This window comes from Patiria miniata, unplaced genomic scaffold (assembly GCF_015706575.1).
Source record: "Patiria miniata isolate m_02_andy unplaced genomic scaffold, ASM1570657v1 HiC_scaffold_29, whole genome shotgun sequence".
Taxonomy (NCBI): domain Eukaryota; kingdom Metazoa; phylum Echinodermata; class Asteroidea; order Valvatida; family Asterinidae; genus Patiria; species Patiria miniata.
Window position 1 is genome coordinate 7807192 of NW_024037068.1, and position 23745 is coordinate 7830936.

The following is a 23745-nucleotide window of genomic DNA, read 5'->3' on the forward strand; positions in this document are numbered from 1 at the left end:
TAATTCGTGGAAACGAATTGCTATTTCGTTCGCACGATTTCCTAATTCGTGGGAACGATTTCCTAATTCGTGGGAACGAATTGCTAACTCGCGCATCCGGGAACGCGTTAGTAACTCGTGGGAACGAGTTAGCAATTCGTGTGATAGAATTAGCAATTCGTGGGAACGAATAAGCAATTCGTGCGAACAAATTAGTAACTCGTGGGAACGAATTAGCAAATTACAAAACAAATCTACCCTGTCCCTTCCCGGAACGCGTTAGTAATTCGTCGGAACGAGTTGGTAATTCGTGGGAACGAATTAGCAATTCGTGGGAACGAATTAGCAATTCGTTCCGACGAATTAGCAATTCTTGCGAACAAATTAGCAATTCGTGCGTACGAATTAGTAATTCGTGGGAACGAATTAGCAAACAAATTCATAGCGTAAGCAGTGTACTAGCTATTGTTCAGATAATCTTTTCATGGGGCAGTTGCTTTGTTACAATAGTGTGCACAATGGTTTCTCCAGTGAAGTGGGCCTAGTGAGTGTGCAGTGATCACGTGACCGTATTCGTCTATATGAGGAACATGGCATCCTTACTGGAACAGCATTAATAAAGTGAAGCCTACAAAAATCGATCGGAATATTCTAATGACACTCGATGAAAACCAAGCAGTAGCCTTGGGCTCTTAATAACCCCACTTTCCTTGACACGTCAACCATTATGACAAAATCGTACCAGCTAAAACGAAAATTCATTAACGCCGTCCTAGCTTTAATCCCTCTCTTATGATTCTGCGATGGAAGTCTACTTCAGGGATCATTTTGTTCACCGTTGGATTGCTCGTGTTAATTTTCAGGTCAATGGTGGTAAACTGGATAAAACATTTACAAAACTTGTCCTCCAAACTGCAAAAATAAACGTTGGATCTCATTCATTCGCTGTATCTTCATCGCTGTGCCGTTGTGAACACTTGTTTCAGGCCGAGTAAAGAAATAAAACAGTGTCTCGTCCAGGCTCATTAAAAAAAGGAGGTGAGCGGTTTTTCTTTCATTTTCCTTTTTTATTCCCAAGATTGTGGATTAATTATTCCATGTTCTCGACTTTTTTGCTGAAACAAAATTGTGTCCAAAGGAGCTGTAACCCCTTCTACAAAGCTTGTTGGAAACAAATAAAAATACAATATATTGACAATTTGCAGGATGTATTGCAAACGTATGAAATTTGAGGAAAAAAGTTAAGGCGGGTGAACAAAAAAGAAACCGGGCGGGATAAGAAACTGGTTAATGTTTTTACTTGGTCTTAAAAACTGCCATAATTGCATTTTTTTACTGCTAATTCACGTAGATGAAGTGATTGCACTTCATCTAATAATTGAAATATATCAAGTTGCTGATGACGATATTAAGTTCTATTAGCATATTGAAGCCATTTTCGTAATTTCGTCGTGATGCCGGTAGGCAATAGCAAAGCAGCTACATGTCGATATTCAGTGCTATTACCATATTGAAGCGATTCTCATAAGTTCGTCTGTAATTCCGTTATAGGCTATAGCAAAGCAGCTACATGTAGATATTCAGTGCTATTACCATATTGAAGCGATTCTCATAATTTCGTCTGTGATTCCGGTATAGGCAATATCAAAGCAGCTACATGTAGAAATTCAGTGCTAGTACCATATTAAAACGATTCTCATAATTTCGTCTGTGATTCCAGTATAGGCAATAGCAAAGCAGCTACATGTAGATATTCAGTGCTATTACCATATTGAAGCGATTCTCATAATTTCGTCTGTGATTCCGGTATAGGCAATAGCAGAGCAGCTACATGTAGCCTAGGCCTAATTTACATCGTTGGAAAATCCAAAATAATAATCAGCTTATTTTGGTTTTCAACCAGCTGGCTTGTACATGCTGCATAATTCAGGAGACATTAAGGCGAATATATTTCATTTCATTTCATTTCATTTATTAATTTCACAGGTAAAAATTCAAGTACAGACAATCAGAACAGTAAAGAAAACAAAAACATGCACATACAGTTAGGAGAGAGAACAAGACAAAAAAAAGTAGCACCCCTGATGGATTTTAAAAAAGTAAACTAAATTACTATCGAGTTAATTTCCTGATGCCACAATTTAAGAAGAGACAATACAAAAGGACATTACAAATGGACATTATTAAAACATGGCTTACAGTATAAGAATATAGAACTATACAGCAGTTAAAACTTTAGAAGCACAAATGGGCATTAAAAAATACAAATTCGGTAAAAGAGAGATTCGAGTGAATTATAATGCAAAAGGCACTATAAAATTGAGAAAAAAAACAAGCAGCAAGGTATTTGCAGCAAGGTATTTGAATGGGCAAGGCAATATATACAACATTTTGCAAACATACAAAACATACCAAATGTTAATGAAATACCTCACTGGACTGTTAGTGAATGACAGTCTAAAGCATCCTGTTAAATAATGGCACTTGGTATGCTGTCAGTTTCAAGAAAAGTGGTTATTTTTGTATCAATTTCCAACGCTGGTCGGACGACCAGCGTTGGAAAAGAATGGCTTCTTTCAAATACTTCCCCCAATTTACCCTTATTTAGTTAGTCTGCATTTTGTATGCAATCGATTGCACACCTATGAACGGGTACAAGCCAGCTGGACTGGTTCCCTGACTTTACAATTCCTCGACGTCTATACATTGCTCTGTTTCATCTTAAGTGGGGTCAGGGAACCAGACTACATAAACATGATTGATTTCCTTGGTTTTTTTCAGCATCTACGTGCACAAAACCTGAAACAAGTCCGTGTAACAATGTTTGCTATAAAATTCGAACCCCCGAAATCCATCCATTTCTGATAGGCCTACATCAGAAGCAAATGTTGTATATTCCCTTTCATGTCAAACGAAATACCAGATCCTGCCTCGTGTTAGAATCAAATTCAGAAACCATGTCACGTCATACGCGTATCTAATACTAAACGCCCATTATGCCATTAGATATCTGTCAATGCAAGATACACCACTCCAAGTTCGTGTGGGCTCCAGGCTATGTGATCTGTATACCGCAGCGCTGTACGAAACGGTCCATATATCGTCAGTCGAGCGGAGCGCGCCCCGAACCGAGAACGGGCTTTCGACGCAACTCGTCTGAGTATCATCGTTGTGTACTCTCGTAAACTTGATATCGCGGTGTGGGAAAAAAAAAACTAGAAACCAGGCCGTACACCTTGGACAGGGACTCAATGTACCTGTCGTCCAAATTCTTGGGATGTAGATTTCTGGTGCAGTTTAACGGTTCACGTCTTTCAGGTACACTCATGATGGTCGACCACCAGTATAATTGTTCAGCCGACTAGAGGTGGCCGACTCCCAGCAGCAGGAGACAGGGTGAGTTATATAATGGACGTGTATTATACTCCACATACTGGTATGCACTCAAAATTGTGGCTGCGGTGAAAATGGAATGGACATGTGAAAGAAAATCACCATATGTGATTGGATTTGGTGAAGATTTTTTTTCCATCTATTTTTTTTTCTTGCTATGATATTTTGTAATCATTAGGCATATGTGAAAACCAATATATATGATTGAGCACAATAAAAAAGGCAAAGTATTGCAATTGAAGAAAACATAATATCCGAACCAATTTTAGGGCATTTGGAATAGCTGCATCGGGTATTGCTTATTTCAACCTGGTTCCATGGACTTTCCACGGTTCTGAGATTGGGAGGATTTAGCGGGAATTTCGCTGTTGCTATCGTGGCCGTAGAATCGTGTCACCATGTCCGTAACTCAGTTTCATCTGGCATGTTCTGTCACTTATTGTCTTATTCACTGTTCCCACCCCGGCCTTTCTCACCACCGTGATCCACATCACCACTTTTATCATCACCACCGGCACCGTCATTGCCATAACCGATGCCATACTCTCACTACATTATTATCATGGTTTTATCCTCCTTTCGTGAGAGCAACACCACCATGACCCCTAACGTCACAGTAATCAAATCACCATTATGAACATCATCATCATCATCATCATCATCCCCCCCATCATCCTCATCATCCCCATCATCATCCCCATCATCACCATCACCACCACCACGATCTAGTTCCAAAATCCAACTGCGATGGCGCACTTAAAGGGAAAATACAACATTTGCAAACATCAGAATATAAAACTAGCAAATTATTTTGAAATACCTTGCTGGACTGTTAGTGAATGACAGTCTAAATCATCCTGTAAAATCATGGCACTTGGAATACTGTCATTTTCAAGAAAAGTGGTATTTTCGTATCAATTTCCAACGCTGGTCGCGTCCGACCAGCGTTGGAAAAAAAACTGGCTTTTTTCAAATACTGGCCCCAATTGACCATATTTAGTTAGTCCGCATTTGTTTGCAATCGATTACACACCTATGAACGGGTACAAGCCAGCTAGACTGGTTCCCTGACCTTATAATTCCCCAACATCTATGAATTGCTCCGTTTCATCTTAAATGGAGTCAGGGAGCCAGACTACAGGAAAATGATTGTTTTTCTTAATTTCTATAGCATCTATGAACCCCAAATGTCCAAAAAAGTCAGTGTAACTATATTTGCTATATATTACCAACCCCCAACTCCATCCATTTCTGAAAATTACAGCAAAAGTAAATGATGTATATTGCCTTTAAAGATTATAGACCTTTCTACGCTTGGTAACCAAGGGTTACAAAACTGTGGAAGGTCCAACACTGCCAAAATGGAGAAGAGTTATTACAAATAACCAAAATATTATTTAATTGTTGGAATTACAACATTGTCAAGAAAGCTACAACACAATTCCTAAACATGCCTTTTTACTATGTATTGATGGCGTTATGAGGACTGTTTTGGGAAAAATATGTTGCCAACCACGGCTTCAATAAATGTGCTTGCGGCTGCCCATATAAAATGGCGCCGATGTTTACAAACAAAAGAAAGGTCTATAACATAAGCCAAGTCCGTTTTTAAAATGCACATGCGTTAAGTACAAAGGCCGATAGGTCATTCAGGATACTTATAAACAATCTCAAAGACAATTAAGCTGCATGGGTTCTTTGTAGTACGACTATTATAACTTGTGAGCGTCATAATTAACCAATTTTAAGAAGCGATATCTTTTGCACATGTACGTTGTTGTACGTCTTTATCCCGAATGACCTTTGACCTGAACTACCTCACTAGTGGAAAGAAAATGCCCAACTGGCTTATTTCACATCGGGATAGGCACTTCAATTAGCACATACTCGCAAAAACATATACCTAATTGAGTACAATATTCGAAGTGGAAATCCCTGCAATTTATTGTGCACATTTTGCAGTAGGATTAGTAAAGGGGTTTAATTAGTCCTATTATCATCATCCGAATCAGCTTCATCATTTATAAACAATATCAACTAACGCAAGAGATTCCTCTCAACTCTATACATTGAGAAAGCTACCTTTTCAGTCTCTTAGAAAACAAAACCACACCGATGAAATATTTAAGAAAACAATACCACACCGATGAAATATTTCTCAATATATCCCAGGTTTTTGGTTTGTATGTTAAGCAGCTTATGCGACATTCTGTCATATTATTTCAACTTATTCCACGACATGAGTCTTAATGACACTATTTCTGTAGGGAATGGTGTCTGAGCAAGGCCGACCTCATTCGTTCTTTCCTAACTTGTATTCATGTATGCATATGTAGAAGTGACGTAGCCGCATTTGCATTGTATTTGCGTGATTTACATATGTATTCATATGTAAAGCATTTCTTTGTTGATGACCTTTGTGCTTCCCGTGCGAGGACGGTTAACAGTCGTCTTCGTCAACATGAGAAGTTAGTTCTTAGGTCTATCCATTGCAATTCATTCGGGCTTATTATTGTATAATTGTTTACTCGTCCATCTTAATATTTCATTGCAAGCTTAATTATCACATGAAGATTCATTGTCTAGTGACTCAGCAGCACCTGAAAATAAATTGTATATTTTCTCGGCCTTTTTGGAAGACGTCTTTCAATTACTGAGCACATCAATACATTTCTTTTCACCTATATTGTGCAACTAGCATATGGCTTCGCCGTGACTGCCATGTTCATTGTGGGATAGGGAACTTTCCCGAGAAACCCCAGTGAGTATATGTTGATGTTATATCATGCGCACATTATGACAGAAAGGGAAGTATGTTTATGTTGAAGTTTCTAACGTGTTTGTGATACATGCTGCTCAGTCAGTGCGTAGTATACTCAGTCATTGCGGTCAGTGCATAATGAATGTATTGTGTACAGTCTAGTTAGCTGTTGTAAAAAAAAAATCATTGTTATATTCCAGGTAATGGGTTTTTTTTCCTATGGCTGAGTCTTGGCGTCCTTTGTTCATTGGTTAAGATTTAATTAAAGCTCCGATCATGAATCGCCATTAAAAACCAGCATGGCCAGTGGGTTGTTTCTGCTCATCCGTCCATATTAATCCGGTACTTGCCCCTTTTTTCAGACGAGGGCTGGATTTCCTTTTGCCGTCCAACTAAATTTCACGTATGGGTTTCTACTACGTGTAAAACAAAACACATGTCCTACTTTGGATTCTAAGTAACTTTGTTGCTTGATAATGGAATTAAACCAAAATGTACATCCTGTAAACAAGGCATGACACAGTTTATATGGAGCGAGTTTTATAAGCTTTATGCACGAGGGTCAGTTTCAAAACGCCATATGAACACAACACTCACTTTCAGAATGTCGATACAGCGCTGGAGACGGTGGTGGAAGGCGCGTGCTGCGACCAAAAGCTTTTGAAGGAATGCTGGATCACCCCTTATGTCATTGCACACCTCCTCGATCGTGTGTTGGGCCAGACCATCGAGGAGGTGTGCAATGACATCGGGGTTCGATCCTGCATTCCTTCAGAAGCTTTCGGCCGCTGCACGCGCCTTCCGCCACCGTCTCCAGGCTCCAGCGCTGTATCGACAATATTGGATTACGCCAAGTCGAAAGTGGCAGATTCTGAAAAGGAGTATTTTTTTTCTAATGGCGTTTATCTGACCCTCTTGCACAAAGCTGATGATACAATTTGTCATGCCTTGTTTACATGATCTGAAATTTGTGTTTAATTCTAATGGTAAACAACAGAGTTATTTAGGATCAGAAATAGGGCATTATTTTTTGACACGCAGTACATGCTGTACGAAGTGTATCAGTTGCTCTTTAGTTTGACATTCGGATTTACATATCTTTTCACTTCCTTCTACTTCTTGTTTAGGCTTTCTCTACCTCCGCCATGGGGGACGGTATAACCCCAGACGTCGCCAGGGAGAGGTACTTCGTCGCGGCCATAAAAGGCGACGTTAAGGGCATGAAAGACAGCCTGGAAAAGAGGCTACAGCACAATCTGGATATCGACTGCACCGACGCTAGCGGGCGCACTGCTCTTCACGTAGCCATCGAAAACGGCAACCTGGGTGAGTGAGTGTTTACAGATGCTGCTGCATATACTTGGCTCATTGGCTGAACTGGACATTTTGGTTAAATAACCTCAACATAATTTAAATTTAAATGAAAGGAACTGACATTGAGGTGTTTTTTGGTGTGAATTTTTTAAAAGCAGGAGTGGGCTTAAAACACATCTGTGGTGTGCAACAAACTTTGACAGTTTTGACTGTTTTGTTTGAACACAGTAAGGCCTAATAACAAAAATATTTTTTTTTAATTTGAGTGTGTACACCATTTAATAAATTTTACCTTATAAATGTTTTTTTTTCCGAGCCTGAAAAATTATCTACCCCCCCCCCAAAAACCCAGCATACACAACAAATAGACCGAGACCTATACTTGGTTCTAATGCTTGGATTTACGCATGCGTTTCAAAAAGCGAGTGCAGCCCCTTGCCGTCCGTATAGCTAAGTAGGCCTTATAATAATTGAGACGCGTATGAAAGGCCCAATGTTCCATGAAGAGCTTCCTCGCAAAATCTCGAGTTGTCCCGTTACAGGTGTGATTTACCCTCTGTTGGAGCATGGAGTCCAGGTCAAAGATGCAGTACTACGAGCCGTGGAGCATGACTTCGCTGAGGCGGTGCGACTCCTATGTGCCCAAGCCCACAAACTAAAGGTATACCTAGGGTTCGGGACATGAACAACGATTTTTTGTGCCCAACCTTTTGTTTTGTAACTCCAGACTATAATGCACATGTGTCACTCGGGCATAAGCAACGATTCTCGGACTTTACTTACCTTCACTTTGCATGCGCAACGTACGTCACGATTACATCAGCAGTCAAGTCAATAGTCTTAAACTTACCGTCGGATGCACACTCATTGTGTCTGCTCAAACTTAACTTGCTGAAGTTCTGCCACCAAGCGTTCGTTTGGAAGAAATCCATTGCCAACAACAATAATTCAACCGCTGCCATTAACATCGCATAGTAAAGTGAGTAAAGTCTGTCATGAGCCAATGTGGCACATCAGGCCGGCGTTTATCTCTCGTTTCAGTAGCATGGAACGACTGAGAATATTTATATTCCCCCTGGACGGGATGCTAGTCCATCGCAGGTTACTCCCCATCTAATGCCGAAACCAGGTATAGTACTAAGTAGAGAGAGGCAAGTGGGGGTGATGTGGCTTGCCCAAGGACACAACATAATTATGACCAGCAGTTGGATTCGAACTCCTGACCCTCTGGTCATGAGTCACGAACCCTAACCACTAGGCCACACTCCCCACCGTTAACATCGCATAACTGGGTCAACAATAAAGTAATTAAGGATTCAGTGTACGACGTCATCCCGATCGCCGTCATTTTGCTCGAGGCACTTCCTTAGTCAAGGATCTCTCTGGTAGCATGGAGGATGCTTGCCCGAAAGCAGGACCATTAAGTGTGCACTTGAACAAAACAAGCCTAGCCGTGAAGGGCCAAGACACAGGTAGGGTCAATCGTTCAAACTACGCATATGTGCACATCAAGAATTGACAATGTTCACTTCGGCCTTTGACCTCATAACATTTGAGCTCAAATCTTCTCGGGCAAGAGAGGCCCGATCTTTGTTAACTTAAGTAATCAAAGCCAGGATGTTTCCCCCAACTTCGTCTCTAACCTCGATAGATTTAACCATAATACTGATGACCTAGAAATAAATATCTTCGATTCTCGACGTGAACACTATTGTTACTTCTCTCGGTCTGTTCATAGGATGCTACCGAGAGGCAGCATATCATCGACTGCCACTGCGCCAACGATGATTTCCATCCGGACATCACACCCATTATCCTAGCTGCTCAGAGGAAGAACTTCCCGATGGTCAAGGTGCGTGAACACGTACTCTCAGTGCCATTTGCCGATATTTTGGAACTGTAAATTTGTAAAGCTGTAAAAGTAAATTTGCTATCATAAAGTAACATTGATAATAATTATAATGCAATGTGGGTTTTGTCTGGCCCTTCAAGCCCGGCAGGGTTCTCCGGTGTTTGTTTGTTTGTTGGGGTGTTTGTTTGTTGTTGTTGTTTTTTTTTGTTTTACAAAGCAATATTCTCTGCTTAGCAGCTTCAATAAAATAGATTGAAAAGGGTCAATTAATGAAACAAAAACCCTGCAGTAAGATTTTACCAGAAAACCGTCAAGCCTAACCGGTAATTTAAGGGCGGCTGAGAGTGACTGAGCATCCTGGAGAGTGACTGAAAAGTGACTGAATAATTACACTATTGGTTCAAGAATAATGGCAGAAATTAAAATCAACGGTGAATAAGAGTCCAGCTGAATGCTACCTCGATCATTTCCGTCATGAAGAGGAAAATAAATGTGATTTGATTTGATTTGATTTGATTTGATCGGCAGGTGCCAGGTATGTTCTGTTAAAATTTAATTTCCAGTCGATTTTCAGGAATTTGAGAAACCAGTCGTTACTTTGAGTGGTGAACCTAATAAAATTAATATTATCATTAATCTCTCAAATACAGCTGAGATGTATGACTCGTAACTCGGACTCCGACTCGATTCATGTTTCTGGTGACTCGGACTTGGACTGGAGACACAATTAACAATATCTCGGACTCGACCCAAATGACTCAGGACTCGGACTCGAAACTGCAATCTAAAAAGTCCCGGGTCAGATCTGACCCGGGATCCGGTCATATTTGACATGATACAATTCCGGTTCATATTTGACACATTTCTGAGTCAAAATGACACTTGTTTGTATCATTTTGTGGATCATTTTTGCACCCTTAAAGCGTCATTTTGACACCGAAAGTGTCATTTTGACACCAAAAGTGTCATTTTGACCCAGAAAGTGTAATTTTGACCCGGAAGGTGTCATATTGACACGGAAAATGTGAACCAGATTCCGGGTCCATTCTTTTCCGGGTCAAAATGAAACTTTCGGGTCAAAATGACACTTTCCTGGTCAGAAGGACACTTCTCTGTCTCATGCTCCGGGTCATTTTGACCCAGAAAATGTCATTTTGACCAGGAAGGTGTCGGTGTGACCCCAAGAAAGTATCCTGTCAAATATGATCCGGATTTCGGGTCAAATCTGACCCGTGACCTTTTTTAGTGTGTGAAGACTCAATCACAATCAGAAATTCCACTATAACCCATCTGCTCGACCACAGATCCTTCTGGAGAACGACTTACGCATCCCGCAGGTCCACGCGGCCGACTTCGAGACGGCCGCCAAGGACAGCTTCCAGCGCTCGGTCGGCACCATGGAGATCTACAAGGGTCTAGCCAGCGAGGCGTACGTGGCTATGGCCAGCAAAGATCCGGTCAACCGGGCCTTCACGCTGTGCGATGAGCTGCGACGGCTGGGGGAGATCGAGATCGAGTTCAAGATGGGCTACAACGCGCTGGAGCGGGACATGGAGACCTTCGCCACCGAGTTCATCTCGCAAGCCAGGTCAACTGAGGAGGTATGGTCCACGACCAAAGCAATACAGAGGGCATACGCCTCATGAAACATCAGAATAAACCCTTTGCATCTGACGGCAAATCATGGAAAGTCTTGTTCATCTGATTATACATAACCTAGCCCTAACCACCTATAGGGTGTGTGAGCAATCACATTATAATTGGATCCAGGACTGTTTATATAGGGTTAGCTGAAGATTTGTTGTTCTTTCACGGTTGCTGCATTTACAGAAAATAACGATCATTTGCTTTCAAGTGCGTTCGTTTCCTATAATAACACCACACAAAAGTCAATGAAGATTGCTCAAAACCTAACCTGCTGATTGTTCAGCTCAGTGTATAATACTTAATGAGAACACTTTAAAAAATCTTGAACAAAAACACCTTCTGATCACAACACTCGATTTCGCCAATAGGCCTGAGACATAATGACGTCACGCTCTGTTTACATGTGCGCTTTCCTATGTGGTAGACGGTCTCTACTTCGTCTGGCGTCCTGACTTCGCTCCAATAGGACAGCTCATATGTAAACAAAGCCATTACGTCATTAGGACTCAGGTCTATAGAAACTATTATTTCCATCGACATGCATATTATTGGCGAGCAAATGAAACACATTAAAAACAAAACAAATAAATGAGGATCACCAACGACAGAAACTATACCAGAAGAAAGAACAAACGCGCAGAAAAACAAACGAACAGTGCAAAACAGATCTTCTGTAAAAAATAAATAAATAAATAAATAAATAAATCAATAAATACATAAAATAGGGATTCGGTAAAATTCGAAATATGAAATCAGAGCACGTGGACACTGCACTGATCAAACGCAGGTGGTGTACCAACACCACGTAGTGTGTATTGTAGACGACTGGTAAGATACAGATTACGCTTATGGATTGCGTTTATTCAACACTGCAGTTATTGTATATAGTGTAGTACCTACATCACCTTAGACTGCAGGCTCATCATCAATGCGCACTGGGTATGTACTAGGTTGAACTTCACGCAAGGCCACCGCGTTTGTCAAATCTTCACCGATAACTATCCCTGATATACCACAGTAAATATGCATCCCGGTCGGTTTAGAATACGGCGCAACTAGTCATAACTTATATCGTATAAAAAGTGTGTGCTGTCAAAATAAAGAGTATCTCTTAAGGTATATCGATATATAACCGCATAGCGTTAATTTACAAAGTTTTTGAAGTGTAAGCAAAGTGTCATTAAGTCCTTTATTGCAGCTCTATGGTGCCTAGATTAATAATATGTGTTTCATTTTAAATACATGTAAAATGTCAATCCTGTTGCACATCATGACAGCATGGCCCACCCAAATAAATACCACTTAGTGTTAATTAAACACCAGGGTTTTTGTAAATACTATCAAGCAATCCTCCTGTGATAGATAATGTTAGTGGTGATCCACCCAGATTAATGCCACATGGTGTTTATTAAACACCACAGTTGTTGAAAGTGTAAAAACTATCAATATATCCTCCTGTGATAGATAATGGTAGTGGCGATTTGCCAGATTAGTACCACATGGTGTTGATAATTATAACACCACCGTTTTGGCAGTGTAAACGAAGTGGCAACCAATCCTTTTTTGCGTATCATGCCAGTGTTGACTCACCAAGATCAATATTGCTTTTTGTATTGACCGTTTTTTGCATTACTAACAAAGTGCCAGTCAGTCCTCTAACAGATCATGAAAATACTGACCCGCATGGTGTTTATTTGACACCGTAGTTTTTCCCCAGTGTTAATAACGTGTCAATCGCCCCTCCTGCGACAGATCATGACAGTGCTGACCCATCCGGATCAGGACAACGTGTTACTGGGAGAGAACACCTCACACACACCGCTACCCAAAATAACGAGAGCCCTCGACCTTGGGTTGCAAAAGGTATAGCCGTTACACTGCCAAAACTGCAGTGTTAAATTTACCATTGGTATCTATATAGGACCATCTGGAGTTAAATTTTACTGTTGTTGTCCTATACAGATACCAAATGGTGTTAAATTAACACTACAATTTTGCAGTGTAGTTACACCCAGTAGCATCCTTGTTCAGAGGCCACTTGCCGCTATTAGACCTACGCACATTCGTCAAGGCTGGTTTTTACATGGTATTATTTTCGAAATTGTGTTCCCTGTTGAAAACAAATCCTCTGAAGCCCTTAGTCACGATGTTAGAAAATATAATCGATTTTACTTCTTGCGATCGAACACAGCATATAACAGTGATGTAGTGCCTTTATGCTCAACCTCGACCTTAAGGCCGCCTTAAGGCTGGATTCTAGGGCCTTGGCCTTGGCCTTAAGGCTTGAGGGAAAAGCCTTGGCCTTGGCCTTGAATGACACAGCATTTGATCCAACACTGGTATATAACAGAAAATGTATTTCTTATGCTTTATTTTGTTCAGAAAATAAAACCAAACTATTCATACAAGTCGCCACTGAATCCCATTTGCGCTTCCTTCACTTCACGCAAACCTGGAAGCTTGTAACGCTACGAAGAATCACGTATACTAGTCTTATCACGTGGTATACTAACTATTCTTGATATGTTTTATGCATGTTCTGGAAATGTTCTCCATTGGGGTCAGTGACTTGTTACTGATAGGTGCAACATTTCTACTCGGTGTAACGTCTCCGGAATATAGGTACATTGTATTAATATCAGTCGAAGAAAATGGATAAAGTTACACTGCAAAAATTGTGTTTAGCAATTAATCTCTTTTCCTAAACATTTTCTTGCTTGTTCAGTTTGTAAACATGTTTAAATACTAAACATGTTAAGAGTAAGGGTGGATAATGTTTAGCAATTGAGCATTGATGTGTTTAGGAATTGAACATTACAGTGTTTAGCTTCTCAACATGTTTACAAAGTGGTAGCAAAATTGTATTTACACAGTTTTAGAGTGTACATTTGCAAATTACATCAAAAAGCCTTCCACACACGTATTAAGTTATTCATATCTTTAGCTCATTCATTTCTTTTCAAACTGTAGTTCATCTCCCACCCGAACTGCCAGCAGGTCATAATCACCCAGTTCTACCGGCGGCTTCTCTTCATCCGCGACAAGAAGGCCTTCTACCGGTTCCTCGTGTTCGCCTTGTTGTTTCTTCTCTACCCGGTGCTGGCCGTTGTCCACGTCTACTCGTCTCGCAAGAAGTTGAAAACCTTCGTTCGCATCCCGTACGAATAAACCTTTATACATTCGCTCCTTCCCCTTGTCGCCATATTCATATTCATTCATATTCATTTATATTCATGTCATTCATATTCATATTTATATTTATTTCCACTTAATCAATTTGAATAAAAAAAGGATTTGAAAATAATTTAAATAACCTTATGAGATTAAGCGGTAAGCTTCTCCAAAAAGCAAGCTTATCAAGTGGAGACGCCCATCATGTGTAGAAATGAAATATATCACGGTCAGTACTAATTAAATTAAGTCCTTTAACCTACACATGAAGTGAACTTTAAGTTGCACATGCAGATGGGACCAACACAAACAAGACAAGACAAAAACAAATCAAGTAAAATATAAGGAGTTGAACCTACACGGGACAACATAGATTCTGTCTAACAGAATCTATACACACAGCAAATAAGAATAGTAAATATTAAGCACTACAGTATTTTTCTAATAGCAGACACTTGAGCTTTTGCTTAAAAAAATCGACTTATATTGAAACAAAGTGTAGGCGAAACCTTTTGTTTCTAAACAAAGACTTTTGTATCGGTACTTAGTGGACCTTTTAATAAACTAATACATTCACAATTATGCTGAATCACCCACGGTGAATCCAGGCGCGATTCAGCAACGTGATTCGGCCTGAAATTTGGTGGACGGGTGCCCCGAAGTATACACCTTTGTTATTTTCAACCGGTGGGGAAAGGAGCCTTGCTGATTTCTTTCGCCCTTGTGCGCACGGGACAGAAGCAATTTTCAATGTGTTTTGTTTTTATTCTGTGCCCTAAAAACATTTTGACCAGAACGTATTGTCTATGACGATTTTAGGGGCTTTTCTAAATAAGAAAAAAAGCGACGAATCCTGAAGAAATTGAAAGAAAAATACCGGACTATTTTGACCCTTGTACAGGTTCAACGGGCCGCTTTCGCTTCTTGCCACAAGGCCCATTTATGCGCATGCATGCCTAATTATGAATGTATTAGTAAAAATATTTGTCGGTCGCTGAACTTGGATGTTACAGCAGAATTCATTGCAGTATAGTGCTATTTTGCCAGTGAATTGTGTAGTCTTTCAAGCCAGCCGTTCAGAAGAATCCATGCAAGGCAAACTCAGCTGATCAACGCGAGCGTTTTCACAAGGGTTCAACTTCATAGAGCTACTTAGCACGCATGTAAATTGTTTAGCAAAATGGCTACCATCCAAAATGCCATATACAGTGTGTACTGATGTGACTGGTGCGCAGCTGATAAGGCTTAACATATACTCTTTTTTTATCTTGCAATATGTCTTGCCTAGCAGCTCCATTAGCTGCCGAGGTCGATTCAACATTCGGTAAAAATGCACTTCAAGAACGTTCCCGCTCTTTTTTTACAGCATTGTCATGTTCATCATGTATTTGGCCTCTGACCTGACCTTTGTGACCTTGCTGACCTTGGAGGCCACCAGTGACGGAGGGGAGGCCCACAATCCTAGCATCAGTCGGCCCTACAGTGTCGTCGGTATGGTCTGGATCATAGGTACATTATTTTTATCCTATTGACCGTCAGAGCGTGTATTTCAGATTTACATTCAAAGCTATCGCCAGCCCATCACAAGTCCATCACATCACAGGTTCATCACATGTCAATCACATGTTCATCACATGTCAATCACAGGTTTATCACGTGTCAATCAAAGGTTTAAATCACATGCCGGATCCCAAGTGAGAGGGGCCGAACAATAACAAAGAAATTAAATGCCTGTGTTTATACATTATATTGTCACTTGATTTGTGTTTACATGACTTGTTATGGATTTTTGATTGACTTTTCCATACTTGGCTACAACTCTGGAGCATTATCGTGGGTTCTTCTTAGAACCACACCTGTCTTTTGAAGTAGTAACTTCATATAGTTTATCCGCAAACTTCTCCCAACTCACTTCGTCCTTTGATCTCCGCCATTTCAGTTAGTTTGCCATCTCAGATTGACAAAGTTCCCGTTCTGTATAGTTAACTGATCTTAGTTGTCTCGATTCTTAATTATATTGTCTCTTTTGCTTACTGCAAATTGTGCATGGTGTTCCAAATTCTGTCAAGTTCAAGGATTGTGCCACTCTTCACATTGTTGGGTTCTGGAAGATTTCTAGTAAAATGGACAGAGGCTTAAGATGATGATTAAAATAGATGAACAATGCAACCGATGTTGCTAGAAAATTGTCAAGATAAGTCTCGACGTTAACTTTGGCGTGCAGGTATGATGTGGCGAGAGATCGAATGCATCGCAGCCAGGGGGTTAAGAAAGGTCATGACCCAGTGGGAACACATCCGGGACACCCTGATCATCCTTCTGTTCCTTCTGGGCGTGTCGCTGGAAGTCTTCTCTTATTCCGTGAGTGGAGCTAATTTGCTTTTCATGTGTGTTTCCAATCTGTCTGCATCGCAGTTAGTAGAGTTCCATTGCTTATGTTTAAACTAATTCCATTTAAGAAGTTTCTGGTGGCGACCCTTTCCCTATTGAGAAGCCGATAATATTTTTAAGTTAGAAAAGCCTCTTGCCCTTGATGGTTCATCAGGCTGGTGTTTTTTCTTCGGCGGGATTCCATCACATAAGGCGACTAGGCACATGTGGGTATATACAGGGTGAGTAAAAAAAAAGTAACCCAAATGTCGGGACTATTCTTTTATTGAAGTTCTGCATGTAGCACTTTCAAAATCCGGTACATGAAAGCCCTATTCATAAGCTTCTTTTAGTACATGTATAAGAATCATTCAAATCACTTACGTACTTTTCAAGTTACGGAATTTTAAACACAACCACCGTTTTAAGGTTCTGTCCACAGATCACCAAAAGGTGTGTTCTTTCAGCAAAACGAAAACAATTCACACACATCCCTATGTGATTTGTTTTCGTTTGCTGAAAGAACACTGAACCTTTTTTGCCATCCGTGGACAGAACCTTAAAACGGTGGTTGTGTTTAAAATTACGTAACTTGAAAAGTACATAAGTGATTTGAATGATTCTTGTACTAAAAGAAAGCTTATGAATTGGGTTTTCATATACTAAATTTTGATAATGCTACATGCAGAACTTGCTTAAAACAATGGTCCCAACATTTGGGTTTCAGTTTTTTTTACTCACCCTGTATTCCCCCTGAATTGGATGCCAGTCTATAGTATGTAATGTCCATTCCCGTTTAAGGTGGACAGAGGTAAGTGAGGGTAAACGTGTTTTGTTTTTTTACGCAACCCAATCCAACCAGCTACGGTTAACTATAAGAAACATCGCTGGTAGGTAATCAAAAATCACATGAAAAGAACGACAGGCTACTAGTAGTACGCACACTAGCAGCATTATTATGACTTTCAAGAAAAAAGCTTAGGGACGTGGTTGGGCTAATCTGAACTTTATGCCGGGGAAAAGGGACAATCAGAAAACGGTGCACAGCCTCCATTGAACACTGAGATGAGCTCCTCCTCTGAAGGCTGCCCGATGACATCAGGGGGAAGCCTGTTCCAGAGTTTACAGCGACATGGTAGAAAACTCCTGTCGTTATGCAGCAGGTCCTGGGCTCTTCTAACGCCAGGAGGGAGTGCAGGCTGCAGGGAGAAGGGATGCACAGCTGTAGAGGAACGAAGTGCTTGCCGACGGCTGTTGGGAATGAAAGCACGTGCAGTTGTCTTGTGACGGGTTTATATTATTTTTTTATATTTTTTTTTTACTGTAGATGGAAGATCCGGCATCTCTTAATGGAGTACAGGCGGCATCTCTAAATGGAGTACAGGCAACGTCCGACTATACCCGAGTCAGGCGGTCAGTCGAAGCGCCTCCAACGGCCGTAGCAAGAAACTTTACGGACGGCAAATTTGCCGACATCGAGGACTACGTGGTGGGTGAGCTGGAACAGTCGCACCCGGACATGAACGAGACGTCCAAGGCGCACATCCGATTGGTGGTCGGTCGCGTGCTGAACTACACGGCCCGGCGCAGGACTGGCGGAAAGGGGTCGTTCAAAGAGGACGAGGTTGACAGGGGCCCCACCGCCCCCATCGATGGAAAGCAACGCCAGTTTGTCAGCCGAGGCTGGAACCACCCGCAGATAATGGCTCGCGCCTTGCTGGCCCTGGCAACGGCCTTCACTGTGCTGCGCATGCTCCCCTACGTCGTCATCAGCGATCTGATTGGACCGCTGCAGATCTCCCTGGTTAGCATGACAATAAGGACGTCCCACTTCTTCATCGTGGTGGGGACGGTCCTGGCGTCCTTTGCCGTTGGACTGACGCTGGTGTACTCGTATTTCAACCGCGTAGAGTACGTCAGTTGTCTGAAAACGACGGAGAATCCCGACAACTGTAAGGTCGGAAGTTTTGCAAGGTATGAAAAATTACCAAGGTATAAACTCAGTTTAATACTTAGGCCTACTTTATGTAAAAATGACAGTACTCAAAATATGCGGTTTCCCCCGCGAAAACTCAGAGGCCATGAAGTTAGTATAAACAGAAGTATGATTACTGTATTTGGCTTTGCGGAAACTAGCTCGCGGCCAAAATGCCCATCGATCGATATAGCTTAATGGTACTCGGCTGACATTGCTTGGCACATTTTATTGTATCAGTTCAGCACACTCCTTGAAAATGGTTGCCAGACTTGACTTTAAAACAGTCTAGCTTGACCCCGCAACTACCCGGCAATGTCTGCGGCTGTAGCCGTCGGTTGCAGTTTCATTGCCTTCACAACTCAATATGTTAGTATAGTTTGTAAGAAAGCACCTCGATTAATAAATCTGGCCCAGAAATGTATTTCAAAGGACATTTCAGGATCAGTTTCACACGAAAGATAACCGTTCATATCATTCTTTGCAGCATATTTCAGACCTTGATCACCCTGTATTGGTCCGTCTTCGGATTGATGCCCATGTCCGATTTGCATCTCCCGGAGAACGCGGTCGTCATGGAGACCGCTGGTTCCCTGCTCTACGCGTCTTTCTACGTACTGTTGATCATCGTGCTGCTCAACGCGCTCATCGCTGTCTGGAGCAACGTCTACAACGAAATTGAGGTAATGCGGACGCGATAGGAATGGTTATCTTATGTCAAGCGGCCATCTTGGATGGTGTTCTACATTATAGTAATGCCGTAAATGAAGTCACCTTAACCATTGGGCCAACCCTTCTTTTTATGATTGGGCTCTTTTTGTAATCATGACATTCGATTTGTTTGTTCGGACAATGAAAATGTTGGCAAATTTCCATTTTCAGGAAAACGCCGATCAACAGTGGAAGTTCTCCTGCACGGCAATGTGGATGGCGTACATGCAGGAGGATCTTCGCGTACCTCCTCCCTTCAACCTCCTGCCGACCAAGAGCGGCTTGCGGCGCCTCGTCTCTCTCTTCTCCAAGCGGGGCCGCTGGGCAGAGATCACCGTGGATGACATCAACAGGATTTACGACGACAAGTGGCTGCGCACGGAGGGCGTGCGTCTTTTCGTAAGTTTCTCGGAACTTTCTTTTTTACATTGGATAGGTGAACGTTATCAGCATTTTGCTGAATGGGTGCCGTTATATAGACAAATTACATTTCAAATAAGCATTGAGAGGGGGGACCTCTGTTAAGTTCTTTTAAAGAGATGATTAAGTTATACTAAATACTAAAATCTATCTCAAAAATCTACTGAGCACCTCTCGTTCAAATAACGACTAATCAGTACATAAATTCATTAGCAATCCAGCCATACTCTTTATTTTGTCCAAAAACAATGATAATGTAAACGAATTTATGCAATTTATGACAAATGATACCGAAAACAGTTGCACTTTTGTACACGTGCAGCAGGTGTGGTTCACACTCGCCTTTCACGTTTACAAAAGTGCAATTTTTTCCTTACCATGTGTCATAAATTGTATCATTCTGTACACATTATTACTGTGTTGGCCCAAACAAAGAGTATGGCTGGATTGCTAAGGAATTTCTGTACTGATTAGTCGTATTTTGAGCAAGATGTGCCCAATAGTTTTTGAATTAGACCAAAAAGGTATCGGAAGGGGGACTATCTATTTTGGTTGAGTGTCTCAACCCGTTACTTTTGTTGAGTGCTTTGCGCCCTGCAGAAAAATCAAAGAGACACCCATATACTGGCTTTCCTGAGAGCCATAAATTTTATTTTATTCTCTCTTACTAAACAGATTGATGGAAATAAGAGGATGAATAAACAACTAGAGGAGCAAGTCAACTACAGCGTAAGTTCAATATAGCCCTATACGCTTATACCCCTTTCCACAACCGGCGTTGCACCATAAAATCATCCCACAGCATGCTATTATAACCCGTGAGGTTATATAGACAAAGTAAGACAGTAAGAGACGAAGTGGTACTTGGGATGATGTGGTTTATTCGGTTGGCTGTGACGCTCTCTGTCTGATTCCTAGATTCTACTGGGTTTTTATACAGTAAATGAACATTCCAATCTTACAGCTATCTTACAGGTTTCTTGCCTTATTAGGAATCGTTTACTAACTATTGAATATTAATAATACAGAATTGAAGGTGTTTGGTTAACTTGTATATGGGGCAGGGCTAGGCAAATTAATAGAACAATCGGATTTCCTTATAAGTCTGTGGGCTGAATCACTGTGGCCTTCCGGTGCAGCCCAGCATCCGACCACGCGGACCTTGTGGCTAAACTGGCCATTCCTTAGATGTGTCTCATTACCAGGAAAGTGGTCCTGTTCCTTGAAGGTCAACGTATACAACTTAAACAGTAAATATAAAACATGGTATTTTATCATGGTGATACTATCCATTATGTTTCGTGGTCCATGATGATTAAAGTGCATTCCTCCTTAATATCGTGCAAACTGCCTACAGTTATGGTGACTTGAACTCCATCCCTGATGCTACCTTGTTCCATTATTTCAGCGGGTGATTGCACGGCTGCTGGAGCGCTATGTGACCGAGAAGACGGCCGGAGCTTGCAGTACGACAGCCGACATCACGAAGATTGACCTCCGAAACCTCAAGAATGACCTGATCGCTCTGAGGTAAAGTTAAAGAGTAAAACAAACCCTTGTGGATTATGTTCGGTTGGAGAGGTTCAAAAAGGAACGTTTACCGCAGTGATCTCCGAGGATATATTGTTCCCGCTTTAATATACCAAAAGCTTTGGCGTTCCCTCTGTTGTCTCGACCCAATACCCGCCGTCTGCAGTGTAAAAAACAAAACAAAACAAAAACAGGATTTATTATATCAAATTTAGGGTTTGCCCTTCACCGACGTATAAACACTGTATACTCAGTGTGTTACCTCCCGAGTGAAAGTTGGAAAAAAACAATGACCTCCTGCTTTCTGGTGCAGATGTTTTACCACCCGACAACCGAGCTAACGGGATCGGTCGGCTGGTTCGAAGCTAATGTACATAGCAGCGGGTACCGCATTAACTATTCATGAGATGGGATTTTTGCCGATGGAATTTTTGCCGATTTTAACCGATCCCAATAGCTCGGTGGTCGAGTGGTCAGACATCTGCACTAGAAAGCAGGAGGTCGTTGGTTCGAGTCCCACCCGAGTGATTGTTTCCAACCTTCACTCGGGAGGTAACACACTGAGTATACAGTGTTTATACGTCGGTGAAGGGCAAAACCTAAATTTGATATACATCACCCCGACGCAAAACGCCCATCTTATGAATATGTTTCATAATGTTGAAATCCAAAACATATAAAAGCCTACGTCTTCAGGTTATGTCAATATGACATTATTTATGAAAATGCCCACTTCATAGTTTCGTGCTGCATTGTGCAACATCTGTCCCATCAATCTTTTCCTCAAACCATGAAACGTGTGCATTTGTTTGTTGTTTGTTTGTTTGTTTGGGTGGGTGGGTTTTTTTACTGCTGAATTGCTGTTGTTTTATTCCAGGTATGATACTTTCCTGAAACTTTGCCACGTGCACGATGAACTGGTAGCCGCCTCCATGGAGTGTTTCCACATCAAGGGCCAGTCCGGCAACGTGCCGATGATCTTAGACAGAGCCGAGGACATAAGCTCCAACCTCTTCCACAACCTGCACCACACCTTGGACTTCCAGACCTCCCTGGCCGACACCGTGTCCAAGCTGCCGCCGCCGCCGCCCACGCCGCCGCCCTCCCCGCCGGTTCCACCGGGGCGCTTGCGCTCGCCGTCCCCGGAGCCTGAGCCACCCGAGGCGGCGCGGAATCCGCGCGCGCCCGAGCCGCGGAAAGGCGTGCGGAAGATCGTGGTAAGGTTGGTCAAGCAGTTTGAGACGGGTCAGATCGGGCCCAAGGCGAGCTTGACCCGGCGGTCCTCCATGTCATCGGACGGATACACCTTTTACTGAATCAAGATTTTTCTCTCACTATTTGGGCTTTTGGACTCTATTTTGTAGGGATGACTATTATTTAATGCTAGGGTCACACATTCCCGAATTATCGCCACGAATACCCCGATCTATCCCGAATACAATTTTTTGATGGCATCGGGAGGAATTTTCCCCGATTCGCTGTCAGTAAGAAAAACTTAAAAATAAAACAATAATAATCAAGAACTATACAAATTGGAAACCTAATCAGACCGGACATGTCAAAAGTTGTTGAGCACTTTCCGATCGTTAACGATCTTTCACCGAATAAACAGAATCATCCGGAAGCAGCCAAGAACCATTTCCCGATTACTACTCAAGAATTGCTATTCGCGGCGATTCGGCTTAAAAATCGGGAATGTGTGAACCTGGCATAACAAGCGATTTCCGTCACACATTCTGTAAAGAAAATTATCGCTTTTTACTCTCAACCTTTCATATTGTCAAACTAGAACGACTAGAGGATTTAGAGAGAAAATTCCCTCAAATTTTAGCTTGAAATAATCTGATAAAAGAACCAATCAAATATAAACTCGAGTGAAAACTCTTTTCTTTTTTTATAAAACGTCTGGTGTAGTTTCAGTCAATGAATTTTCACTCTTTTGAAATATACAGAGAAAATATTATTCTACAAGATTGTCCTCACGGTATTTGCATGTTTTGCGGTCCTCTTAGCTTTGCACTATAGTATAGCATACTATGCAAAACAATTCAGCATAACGCCTTACTATTTCTTTTCATACTAGCTCGTTGAACAGGTTTTTGAGAGTTATGGTAATCTATTGTACAGTAAAGACCTAAACCGTATGGTACTATGTATCGGGCATTCGTCTTGTTTAGCAGTTTTCACTGTTCAGGTTCAGCCTTGTTTATTTCCACAGTATCGAAACAATACTTACAAAAGCAATCAGAGAAAATCAAATCAATAGATGCAAAATCATTGTGATATAATTGTGATGATAGAGGGATCCGTTTGAGAAGCCAAGCTTGGAGTCAATTATGCGCGTGCATTGAGACAGGAGTAAAATAATCGAACCATTGAGGCTGGGGCTGAGTCACCAATGAACAACATAATCAAATTTAGGTGCGCACATTCATGTTTGCTAAGAAAAAGGGGGGGGGTATAAGTAACATGTATATACAAGAGTGTGGACTGACACAAACAAAGGACAGAAGACTTTGGAAACGGCAGCTACACAAAGGTCTTTTCAGGTCAGTGTACTATGGAATTGGAATGTAAAACACTCGTTGACAATAATTAAAACAGATTAAAACACGTTTGAAT

At 41.5% G+C, this 23745-nt stretch overlaps 1 protein-coding gene across 3 annotated transcripts; it reads left to right on the forward strand.

Moving 5' to 3' along the window:
- The first annotated feature begins 616 nt into the window (after positions 1-616).
- On the forward strand, positions 617-23481 carry LOC119735595 (short transient receptor potential channel 5-like). 3 transcript variants are annotated; one of them, XM_038209357.1, is made up of 16 exons: positions 617-1017; positions 3298-3375; positions 7261-7459; positions 7990-8108; positions 9186-9299; positions 10604-10900; positions 12699-12809; positions 13917-14104; positions 15484-15626; positions 16342-16478; positions 17815-18461; positions 18950-19145; positions 19345-19572; positions 20269-20322; positions 21002-21123; positions 22001-23481. In XM_038209357.1, exons 3-16 carry the CDS (start codon positions 7279-7281, stop codon positions 22437-22439), a joined length of 2976 nt encoding a protein of 991 aa, XP_038065285.1. In that variant the 5' UTR covers positions 617-1017; positions 3298-3375; positions 7261-7278; the 3' UTR covers positions 22440-23481. The 3 variants fall into 3 exon arrangements, with proteins under 3 accessions (XP_038065285.1, XP_038065284.1, XP_038065286.1); XM_038209356.1 differs by lacking the exon at positions 617-1017 and having other exon boundaries at positions 2775-3375; XM_038209358.1 differs by lacking the exons at positions 617-1017; positions 3298-3375 and adding an exon at positions 6052-6133.
- The last annotated feature ends 264 nt before the right edge of the window (positions 23482-23745 follow it).